Source organism: Chiloscyllium plagiosum, chromosome 12 (genome assembly GCF_004010195.1).
Source record: "Chiloscyllium plagiosum isolate BGI_BamShark_2017 chromosome 12, ASM401019v2, whole genome shotgun sequence".
In the NCBI taxonomy this organism is placed as follows: domain Eukaryota; kingdom Metazoa; phylum Chordata; class Chondrichthyes; order Orectolobiformes; family Hemiscylliidae; genus Chiloscyllium; species Chiloscyllium plagiosum.
The window spans coordinates 37,876,789-37,889,460 of NC_057721.1; the positions used below are offsets into that span (position 1 = coordinate 37,876,789).

At 39.0% G+C, this 12,672-nt stretch overlaps 1 protein-coding gene across 2 annotated transcripts in view; it reads right to left on the minus strand.

Annotated features, from left to right (window-relative positions):
• Window positions 1-12,672, minus strand: part of srpx (sushi-repeat containing protein X-linked) — a 72,709-nt gene that overhangs the window by 51,608 nt on the left and 8,429 nt on the right. Inside the window, exon 2 of one of the 2 annotated variants that reach the window (XM_043701580.1) lies at window positions 3,596-3,667. The exons of the other annotated variant lie outside the window; for it this stretch is intronic. Within the exon in view, the coding sequence (XP_043557515.1) occupies window positions 3,596-3,667 (72 nt within the window). The remainder of the gene's footprint in view (window positions 1-3,595; window positions 3,668-12,672) is intronic. 2 annotated transcript variants of the gene reach the window in all.

Genomic DNA, 12,672 nt, shown 5'->3' on the forward strand with positions numbered 1-12,672 from the left:
ACCTCATCAGTCCAGACCCCCACCAAAATAATTCCGAAACTGAGTTGATACCTTGCGAAAGACATTTATCTAAAATACTGTTAGAACATTTAAATTTGCAAATTCACAAAAACATATGTAAATTTGCCACATGTGTAACACTCAGTCTCACCTAAAAACAATACTACCACCAGATCAAATTTAGTCCTCATTTAATGTCTACACAAATATACTTGCTCCGGGTTCACAGCACGATAGTTGTAGCAGATGTCATGGCTAACCTTGCCCTTTCCAAGCTCAAAGATGACAAAAGCCAAAAGGTGCAGCGCTGGAAAAGCACCGCTGGTCAGGCAGCATCCGAGGAGCAGGAGAGACAACGTTTCGAACATAAGCTCTTCATCAGGAATGTGGGGGGGGTAGGAGCCAAGGGGGCTGAGAGATAAATGGGATAAGATCAGGGGAGGGGAGATGAGAAAAATGTTGAAATCAACATTGATCCCAAGTGGTTAGAGGGTCCCAAAGTGAAAGATGAGGCACTCTTCCTCCAGGCGTTGGGTGGCTAGAATTTGGTGATGGAGGCAGCCCGGGACTTGCATGTCCTTGGCGAAATGGCAGGGGGAGTTGAAGTGTTTGGCCCCAGGGCGGTGGACTTGTTTAGTGCATATGTTCTCTGAAACATTCCGCAAGTCGGTGTCCTGTCTTCCCAGTGTAGAGACCACATTGAGAGCAACAGACACAATAGATGACAAGTGTGGAGGTGCAAGAAAATCTCAGTTTGATTTGGAAGGGTCCTCTAGGGCCTTGGATGGAGGTAAGGGGGGAGGTGCGAGTGCAGGTTTTACATTTCTTGCAGTGGCAAGGGAAGGTACCGGGAGGGGAGGGTGGGTTGGTGAGAGGCGGGGGCATGGACCTAACAATGGAGTTGTGAAGGGAATGTTCTCAGTGGAACGCCCCCACCACCAAATTCTAGCCACTCGATGCCTCATTTTCCACCTTAGGACCCTCCAACCCATGGGATCAGTCGATTTCACCAATTTCCTCATATCCCCTCCCCCCATCTTACCCCAGATCCAACCCTCCAACTCAGCACCGCCTGTCCATCTTCCTTCCCACCTATCCGCTCCACCCTCCTCTCTGACCTATCACCACAACCCCCCACCTTCATCTACTTAAGCTTTCCCAGCTACCTTCCCCCCAGCCCCACACCCCTTCCATTTATCTTTCAGATCCCTTGAGCACTCCCCCAAATGCCTGATGAATAGCTTATGCCTGAAATATCGACTCTCCTGCTCCTCAGATGCTGCTTGACCTGCTGTGCTTTTCCAGCACCACACTTTTTGACTGACTTCCAGCATCTGCAGTCCTCACTTTCTCCTCAATGATGATGAGGAGGCCAATTATTGTCAAAATTGCCTCCTGGGCTGGGAACAGGCACACTCTAGTGTGTATGGCATGGTGTTATTCCAACTGTGAATTTAAAACACTGAGCATCTGTAATCAAGATCCCAAACGCAGGTTATTAACCCGCACCTCCAGCAATTTTGTCACAAAGTTGAGACTAATGGGTGAGACAGGCTTTTCAATTCAAAATGTTAAGATCCTGCAAATTCTAAGCCAATATGATCATGCAGAATTTTAAGAATCACCTTTGGAGGAGATCACCTGTTTTACCCAACTTTGACCATGTCTCTATACCAGTCCTTTCAATTTGCAGAACAAAATAAAAGGGACATAATAACATACTTCATTCACAATACACTGAGCTGCACACATCTACCATGTACACAGTCAACTCAATCAATTGTGTCCATGAGCTGGATATTCTTCATTGTGTTGTTGGTCCTGTAAACGGTGAATCTCATCTCAGTTTTCTCTCCCTTCAAAGAAAACTTCTTTCGTTCAGGAATCACACAGATTTATTGTGATAGCATTTTGATAATTCAATCCTTAAAACAGAATTTTCTCTAGCTGTGAGAAGAAAAACAATCAATGCCTTGCAATCGATATTGCACAAGGATCAGACCAGTGCCTCCAATAGGAGGTAACTCAGAGAGGTTTTATTTTTATATATGATTTGGACAGCAAATTTAAATCTGGCATGAACAAATGAAACTTAGCCAGTAGCATGTGTATCAAATTACCAGCCTAAACTGTAAGAAGCTATAACTGCAGAGGTGTGCATTAACTAACTGCATTCATATCACCAAATTAAGCTTGCTATATTTGCATAATATTTTGGTTATCAGTTATATTTATTTCAGAATGTAATGTCACAGCCAAAATCCACATCCCTCAAGTTCAAAAATCTTAGGAGAAAACTATATTATAAAATACATTCCAGTTTGTACTTTAGCATTAGTTCATGCTTGCATATATAAAGCTGCCAAACAAATTAATCGCTGGTTGAATGGTCATGCTATAATCTAGCACAGCTATCAGATGTTAAAACATTGCTAATTTTCAAATGCAATGTTTCAACAATCATACTGGCAAGTTGTGCACAAAACCATCAGTCTACCTTAACATCCAGTTGTCTAACTGGTAAAGCCCAATTTAACACAAATTATTATGAATTGTTTTAACAGCACAGATACCTTGCATGTTAGTTGATTAACTGTTATTCAGAGTACTTTAAGCCTCTCAGTGCATTGTTTAATATGTTCAAGTATCTAAGTTGCTGAATTACAGTGGTCAGGTCTCAAATGAAACATTTTTTGAGAAACATGTATTCAATAATTTAACACTGGTGAATATTATTTGTAAATAAGTATTAAATATACTTCTGTGTATCCTTAAATATTTAATATTCTAATATTAATGCTGTCTAATATTTCAGTTTTTCAAGATTCCTTTTAAATTAAAGATTTTAATACTTCCTTATTCTGTGATTATCTATATAAAATGACTTATGTAACTAACAATACCACGAAATGAGATTTAAGATTTATATGTGGAAGATTTATTTTGTGATCATATCTACATTAAATTTACTTGGATTTAAATTATGTTTACTTCTGAGTTACATATTCTAAACCTGCTTAATTACATGAAAGTATGCTGTGTTACTTTGGTCTCAACTAATACGACAGAGGAATCTGCTCCATCAACCCATCTTCTTCATAACATCTCCACACAGGAGAGGACAAGGCAATATTCCTAGTTCTGTGATACTACTGGAATCACAATGTGAGCTGGTGAACAGACCACATTTCTGTTATATTCTTGATGTTAATCCAAATTCAATTTTGGTAATAATCAACTGATGAATAAAGGTACTGTAGGTAAACAATGTTCCTGATGGACATGAATAGGAAGCTCAAGATACAACACCAAACTGAGGCAGAAGTTCTTGTTTGAAGGCAAGGTAAAAGTTCATGATTTCTAGAATATCCTATGTTTCATAATAAACTGATTAGAAATTGAATACTATATTAGATGTTATTAACATGGGAATAAATGGATCCTTCATTATAAAATTAAGAGAAATTTGATGAGAATTTAAGCACTGAGGGCTGCCAAGTCTGCCAGTGCACACTACAACCAGTATGATCGCTGTGAACTGAAAAGGACACAACTCCTTTCAAGTTATTTATTAACATGTGAATAAACCATTCACCTTCATATTTAGCGTAACGTGCTTCATTTGCATAAGCATCTTCATCATCTTCTAATGGGTTGTATCCAGATCCTACAACATAAAATAGAAACTAAAACTGGACAACAAAATTGTGTTTGCAATAATATGTGCAATTACATGCATACATGTAATAAAGAATGTACATTTATACAGCCCTTTTCATCTCATGATATTCCACATTGGAATCAATTCATTGCTCATAAAACAAGGTGTAGTTATTGCAGTAAAACAATGGTGCAGAATTGACCTATGTATTCTCTCCCACCTTTGTGACATATTTCAATTTAATGTTGTAGTCTCGTCATTACATTGCCATTTTTTTAAGGATAACAATATAATTAACTGTAATCAAATGATCAACTTTATATGTATAATTGTAAACTGTTGTTAGTTAATTCAGTAAAATTCAACAAAAGACAACATAGTTCAATATGAAATATTTGAACTGGGCTAAAACTTCAGCCGTCTAAAAACAAATTGTCATATCAGCAATGCAGTGCTTCCAAATACACTCAGGCATGATTAATACCACAGTTTATGCTCCAGGTCTACTTAAGCCATGGTCAGCTGCATCTGAAGTAGTGACACTGATCATTGTCTGAACTGTGGAAAGCATAACACCGTTTGTTACCTGAAATTAACTGAACATTAATAAATTTGCGTTTTCTGAACTCTGGAGATTGCTACCATTTTACGTTATTCCAAAACTGGAAGCACTGATGCAAGATCAATTGTGAATTGAAAGCCTGAGACTGATAAATTGGGCTATGTGGCAATGCCAGATATATGGAACTTGGTCACAGAATAGCTATGAATTCATTGATTGTTGAAGCAAGCTTGAGAGATTGAATAGCTTAACTCTTTTCTCCCCCTGTTCCTAACGTTTATTTTTAAAAGCCACATGCCTACCTGAAGACTGAGAAGCACATGAACTCTGATTTCATCTAGTATTTACTCAGGAGTTCTGAGACTCAGCATTCTTAAAGGAAGAGTTTGATCTAGCAGCAGAATAATATTGGGAATTACATGATGTGGTGCACATTTTGAAAACTCATCATCAGTTTCAAATCATTTCCTGGTCTTATTCCTGTCTAGGTCTTTGCCAGTTCCAGAATTCTCCAAGTTGGCACTGTTCCATTTCTGGTTTTCTGCCTTTTTTCCTCCTTATTCTCTGCCTCCATTTCTCCTTCCTCCTTTAAGACACTCCCTGAAACCTACTTCTTTGTCTAACATTTTGGTCATCTCCCCCATGTTCATTTCAAAGATATATGGCTCAGTGTCAAATTGTGTTTGATGACATTCCTATGGAGCACATCTTTGGATGTTATAAAATGCTGCATAGATACAAGCTGGTGCTACCTTTATAAACCAAAGCCCCATCTAACGAACACAAGCAATGCCTGGAAATTCAATTTGCTCTTCAGACATATTCAGGAACGATTTCAAAACTAATAAATCTCACTCTTTTGCAATTTGCAGAGGATCAGACATAGGAATTAAATAACTTTTATCCAAATTTTTCTTAAGTAAATGACAATTGATTGCTTCGTGTCTGCCAACTGGAAAGCAAGAGTTTCAGTTATACAGCACCTTTCATAACCTCAGACAGTCCCAAAAGCATTTTACAGCCAAGGAAATAACTGAAATGTGTCACTGTTTTTTTGTTTAATACTGCAGCCAATTTCAGGTATAGTTGATCCTACATACAGCAATGAGACAATGATCAGATAACGGTTTTTTTTGATACAAGTGATGTTTGTTGAAGGATAAATACTGGTCAGGACATCAGGACTTCATCAACACAGTGCCAGATGAGAGCTTGATTTTACACCTCAGCTGAAACATGGCTTTTCGAACAGTACAGCCATCCCTCCTTACTGCATTGGAAAATGGATGGAGGATTCAGGAATTTTTAAAAAAGCAAAGTGAAACTAAATCAACAGAAATAAATTATAGCATTCATTTTAACTGTCATTTTATTCTCTTCAGGAAAGAATATTGGCATGCCACAATCAGGAAATCACGCAGCCTCTGTGCCTGTTTAATGTATCCGAATAATTGATGAATTATGGCCATATTTGATTTCTATTGTCACACTTGTCTTGCATACATTATTTGAAAATGCATAAGATGTACAGCTGTACAACCATGCGCAAAGAAAGCACAGTAGGATTATTTCCAAGATTTGCTGACCCCAATAAATCTAGGGGTTGAGAGGCATGTTCCCCTGATCTATGTGGTTACCAACAATAAAGTGACAGATCTTTAAATACAAGCCAAAACTTGCTAATATAAAGTTGAGAAATATAAAACTTAGCATTAACTTACACATTAGTCTCTGAAGAGGCAATTTATCCACTAAGCTTGTTGTAATCATTTATTAATCAATGTATTACAGAGATGTCATTGCACACCTCCGGAGCAGTTGGGACATCAACCCAAGCCTCCTAGCTCAGAGTAGGGGACACTACCACTGTGCCACTACCACTGTACTTTTTCCCTAAACTCTTGATTCCTTTACTGATTAAAATCTGTCTATCTGACTGGGCAGACAATCAAGGCCACTTGCCAGTTTTGAGGTTTTAGAACTGAATGCAAGATATTATTTGGATGAACATTACGTTAAAAATGGTGCATAATGTTCTGAAATTTCCACAATTGGAGGATGCCAGCAACATGTTTTGAGAGATACTTCTTACGCGAGCTCCTGTAATGGGTTCTCAAATGTAGGAGGTTTTAGATGCTACCCTTTAGTTTGTTTATGAAGTTCAAAAGAATAGTAAAAAGTATTTTAGAAGCACAAACTCGCATTTGTGATGAGGCAGTAAAATACAGTATTTTCCTTAGTGAAAATATTGGAAGAAATTCTAAAAAAAAGGTTCAGCAGCAATATCAACCAAGTGCTACATCAATATGAGACTGTCACTATGACACAAATTACACTCAACAGAATATGTAAATGAAAAAAGACTCAGTATCGATACTGCAGTTTTTAAACAGATCCTGGAGAAATCTCCAATTAAAATGGGTGGATAGCTGCAGTCATATAATTATTTTATAAAGAAAACGAGAAAAGTTGAAGAAGCTGTTTGACGTATCATAAAAATTGGAATATTTAATGTGCAAAGAAAATAAATGGAAGTCGAATATTTAGAAAGTTAAAGGGATGTTACTTATCATGCAAAATGGTTTGAAGGCATGCCTGAGATGTAATGGAATGAGGAAACAAGTAATGGAAACATCGATTTAGAGTTGTATAAATGTGAGGATGCAGTAATCAATGAGATGAGATTTTTATAGAGTGTGGTTAGCTGATGTAAAGCTCTCACTAAAAATATAGGCTTGTCCCCTGTTTATATACAATTATTATTTAATGTACAACAAGGGCGTATTCAAACAGTGGACAAACCATAAGAAAGTGAAGTTATGCAGCAGCAGCCCCTACAGGAAATTACTCCATGCTAACTAGAATACATAAAGTGAATTTTCTCAATATGGTTAAAAGTCTAAGGGCTGGTCTTTGTCATTGGCAGAAGAATACGTTAAGACTGGTGAGTCTTAACAAGAAGAAACACTTGTCTTATATAACAGTGATAATTTATTGCATGATAGCAATAGGAACAAATTAAATTGACGAGTTAGGCATAATAACTTAAGATGATCAAGAGAAGGTCTCTTCTGATCCTATCAAACTCCTGTGTAAGTCTGATCCATTTCCACCTGGAAATTCTATGACATCATCATATTTGATGGAGCTTAGCGCAGCCTCAACATTAAATCTTTCTGAACCATTATCTTATATAATCGAAGGCCACTGACCACAATCAGTTATTCATAGAGATGTACAGCATTGAAACAGACCCTTCAGTCCAAACCTGTCCATGCCAACCAGATATCCCCACCCAATCTAGTGCCACCTGCCAGCACACAGCCCATGTCCCTCCAAACCCTTCCTACTCATATACCCATCCAAATGCCTCTTAAATGTTGCAATTGTACCAGCCTCCACCACTTCCTCTGGCAGCTCATTCCATACACGTACCACCCTCTGCGTGAAAACGTTGCCCCTTAGCTCTCTTTTATATCTTTCCCCTCTCACCCCAAACCTATGCCCTCTAGTTCTGGACTCCCCGACTCTAGGAAAAAGACTTTGCCTATTTACCCTCTCCATGCCTCTCATAATTTTGTAAACCTCTATAAGGTCACCCCTCAGCCTCCGACGCTCCAGAGAAAATACTCCCAGCTTGTTCAGTCTCTCCCTATAGCTCAAATCCTTCAACCCTGGCAACATCCTTGTAAATCTTTTCTGAACCCTTTCAAGTTTCACAACAACTTTCCGATAGGAAGGAGACCGGAACTGCATGCATTATTCCAACCTTGGCCTAACCTGTACAGTGGTCCTGTACAGCCGCAACATGACCTCCCAACTCCTGTACTCAATACTCTGACCAATAAAGGAAAGCATACCAAACACCTTCTTCACTATCCTATCTACCTGCAACTCCACTTTCAAGGAGCTATGAACCTGCACTCCAAGGTCTCTTTGTTCAGCAACACTCCCTAGGACCTTACTATTAAGTGTATAAGTCCTGCTAAGATTTGCTTTCCCAAAATGCAGCACCTCGCATTTATCTGAATTAAACGCCATCTGCCACTTCTCAGCCCATTGGCACATCTGGTCAAGATCCTGTTGTAATCTGAGGTAATCCTCTTCGCTGTCCACTACACCTCCAATTTTGGTGTCATCTGCAAACTTACTAACTGTACCTCTTATGCTCACACCCAAATCATTTATGTAAATGACAAAAAGTAGAGGGCCCAGCACCGATCCTTGTGCCACTCCAAACACCACCACCTGTGAGCCCCCAAACCTGATATATTGTTTCCTGCTTCAAAATATTTATACTGGCAACTGCTTTCCCTTCTATGACCAAAATGGTGTAAAAGTTTTTTTAACAATAATTTATTTCAGATATCATTGTTAAAAGGAGTTCTAACCTTGTGGCTGATGAAATGGTCTCCAGGCTTCAATATATGTAATCTACATAAAGGCTTACCAACATTGAATCAGATTTCATACTGGCAACAGCTTCTATTGTTAGCAGTACTGTAGTCCTTTACATCTGGAACTTTGATCCAAATCTAAACTTCAGTTGTAATCTACTTATATGTGAAGACAAGAATCTCCAGATCCATTTTGTCTGTAAAGGTATCTAGTTCTGGAGCTCACCACACTCCAAAACTTGAAACTTGTTGAGGAATTGCCATTTGGGATTCTTCCATATTAATCAGGATGCCAGAATATCTAAAACTGGAGACATAAAATTGGACAGCTCGCTTGGCTCCTTTCAGAGAATAAACTGTAACAACCCACTCAGTTGGAAAAGTACACAACAGTTCCCCCAGATAGAGGCACCACAGTTATCACGCAGAGACTTCATGAAGACTTCTGACTAAAAATATTTAAAGGCTTGAATAATTTTATTGTAAATCTTGTAAAGTGAAACATCCAAAGTTGGTTCACAGGAATGATAAGCAATTAAAAATTGAAATGGATCTACAGAAGGAGAAACTGAAACAAAAAGCTGGATCAGAGGTTGGTTGAAAGGAATACTTTAAAGGAGCAGAAAGAGGTGGGTTTGGGGGGGGTGGGAAGAGATGGTAATTACAGATTTTAGGATCAAGATGGCTGAACATGTCAGGACACATAAATGTCTGTATATGTATGCATGCACATGAGAAGACAAGGACGATAATAGTAAAATTGTGCTGCTGCACTATGGCCAAAAATATGGGGATGGCGGTGAATGGGGGAGTATTAGCTAGAATTCTGGTAGCAAAGCGTTTTGATGAGCACAAGTCATTGGACAGAGCAAGGGAGAGACCAACAAGAACAACACTGGAATTATTGTCTACTAGTAAACAAAAGAAATAGATGAGAATATCACAAGCAAATGAGCTATACCCACTCAACTACTCATATTATGAAATAAAGCATTTAGCAATAAGAGGCTTTCAGCATCTGCTCTGATCTCCCACCTCCTTCTCTCACAGGGTCTCTGACATATGTTACACAAACTAAATTCTGGATGGCTTATAGTAAAAATGTTCAAAAGTATCTCCATGAAGACGTGTTATCACTTCTTTTACCACGGGATGCAGCATTGTATGATGGTATTGTCAGATCCGTTCCACTCTACATGAGCTGGTAGAAACTCAGCACAGATTGACACTTGGATTTACAGATTTAAGGTTTACCACAGCTTGATGCTGCTCCACATAAGTCCCAGTTAGAATCAGGGCAACACTTTGCTATTTTCTCTTTTTACCCAGCTGACAAACACAATATTGCTGCATTGTCAGAATGCTCAGGTTTTAGACACTAAAGTGATTAATTTCCAATGAAAATTATGATTCATTTCTAGATGCATCAAATATCTGTCATACAATATTAGCATCAGTAGACAAAAGTGAAAGTTATTAACTCCTGACAATTATTTCGAAGAACCGTTTTTATATGTGTCAGGCCTCTTAAAAGGTACTGTTCCTTGCCACTTTCAGCTTTTAAAACAGCTTTAGCTTCATATCAACAAATGACAAAAATTCTCAAACTAATTGAAACCATTCATGCTGCACATCATTTTCCTCTCCAGAATGTTTAATTCACCATCTACCCGCTTTCAATCTCAGCACCCAATATTCCTGAGAAAAGTCCATGAGCAGGTATTCTTTGGGTCAAGGAATGGGAAATGCAAGAAGTCAGTAACATGCACCTTGTGACAAACCTTATCTATTGAAAGGCAGCTACTGAAGTAGTGAACAGTGAGAGTGCTCCTTGCTAAACAGGTTCCAAACAAGCCAAGACCCCTGTGCAGTCAACGTCTATTGCTGAAGCCTCAGTACAAGCTCCTTTTGTACTTGAAAGACAAACTATGCTGCACAAAACCAAAAAGATGTCTCACGTACAGCCCAAGTGGCGGAATAATCACCCTAAACTCAGCAAATGAGGAGGCAGGTCATTTGCATTTGGTAAATAAGTAAAAATGGGGGCAAAACTACAATTCAGAGGATTTTAAGTGCACTAAAATGTAGGATCACTGCCAGGTGGAAATCACACAGCAGCTTGCTTTTTCTTTGGAATTTAGAATAACTGCACCTTCTTAAACATGCAATTATTATAAACCGAAAGTTACTCTTTGTTCCAACAAAGCAAATGAAGTTTGGGCAAGAGCATCTCAACTAACACTTTATAACCTGTTAGACTCAACATTGTTCAAGTCAATGTTAGATCATATACACAGGTTCAATTTTTCCAGAAACCAGGTGCTGAAAATACTTCTGCTGCTACTGTTCACAGCTCCTTCTGAATCATCTTCAGTTACTTTATTTCTCCCCTAACTTGTAAAAATGAAGTTACCATAGTCCTAATGGATTACAGGTCTTCTCTCTCATTACAAAAAGAGTTAACTGATGGTGGGTCGAACCTGAGAATAGAATATCCTTTATTGTCACGTGTACTCCAGTACAGAAGTATAGGAGTACAGTGAAATATTTTCACATGATGGCAGCCTTTAATAACGCCATCTTAGGTATAAGTACCTTGGTGCAAATATCAGACATAAAAGCGAATTAAAAAGGAAAAGCATTACTACAGTGTCTAAAAAATAGGTTAGAAATAAGATAGTTATAACAGAGTTAAAGGATTTACATTATAGTCAGGTAAAGCGTTTCAAATAGCAGCAGCTCAGCAGGTAGTCTGGCCACGGATGCCAGAAACAAATGTCCCACCCCTCTTCAGCCTCCAGTCCGCTCCTTGAGGGTTACTATACCTCTGATGAGCAGAGAAGTTGAGAAGGAAAACCCTTCATTATAACCTCAGCCAGCATGGAAATCGATCCGATGCTGTTGGCATTGTTCTCCAACACAAACCACCCACCCAGCCAACTAAGCTAACTAATTCCCCTTTAAAGGGAAAGTGGCCATAATCTTAGAGGACTGTTCTCTCATCAGACAGAGGCAACTGGTAGTGGTTTAAGCTAAGAGTCACCACATTTCAGACGAGGGAAGAGATTGAGAAATAGAGTCCTTCCTGGTAACCTCAGGTGGTGTGGGATTTTAAACCCACACTGTTAGCAGCACTGCACATTGCAATCCAGCTGACCAACCAACTGAGCAAAACAATTACTCTTAGTACCTTGGAGTATTATCATTTTTGCTATTGAATTTCATCAACCTCCTACCTTATCAGAGACTTTCTCTTTTGCTCTTTCATCGTCACTGCCCTTTTCCCTGCCTCTGTACTTAAATACTGTTTCATTTCCAACAATTTTCAGTTCTAATCCTGTTTCTTTCTTCACAGATATTGTCTAATTCGTTGACTATTTCTCACATTTTCTATTTTTTTTTGTCATGTCTGGAATTACTGTTAACATTACCAACTTCAAATTAGCCAATGGTCATACTATATGTTCACATTCTCAGAATGCTCTTCAAAAAACAGAATGAGAAACCCCACACAACAGTCATAGAGTCATAGAGTACAGCATGGGAACAGACCCTTCGGTCCAACCCGTCCATGCCAACCAGATATCTCAACCCAATCTAGTCCCACCTGCCAGCACCCGGTCCATATCCCTCCAAACCCTTCCTATTCATATACCCATCCAAATGCCTCTTAAATGTTGCAACTGTACCAGCCTCCACCACTTCCTCTGGCAGATCATTCCATACACGTACCACCCTCTGCGTGAAAACGTTGCCCCTTAGCTCTCTTTTATATGTTTCCCCTCTCACCCTAAACCTATGCCCTCTAGTTCTGGACTCCCCGACCCCAGGGAAAACACTTTGTCTATTTATCCTATCCATGCCCCTCATAATTTTGTAAACCTCTATAAGGTCACCCCTCAGCCTCCGACACTCCAGGGAAAACAGCCCCAGCCTGTTCAGCCACTCCCTGTAGCTCAGATCCTCCAACCCTGGCAAAATCCTTGTAAATCTTTTCTGAACCCTTTCAAGTTTCACAACATCTTTCCAATAGGAAGGAGACCAGAATTGCA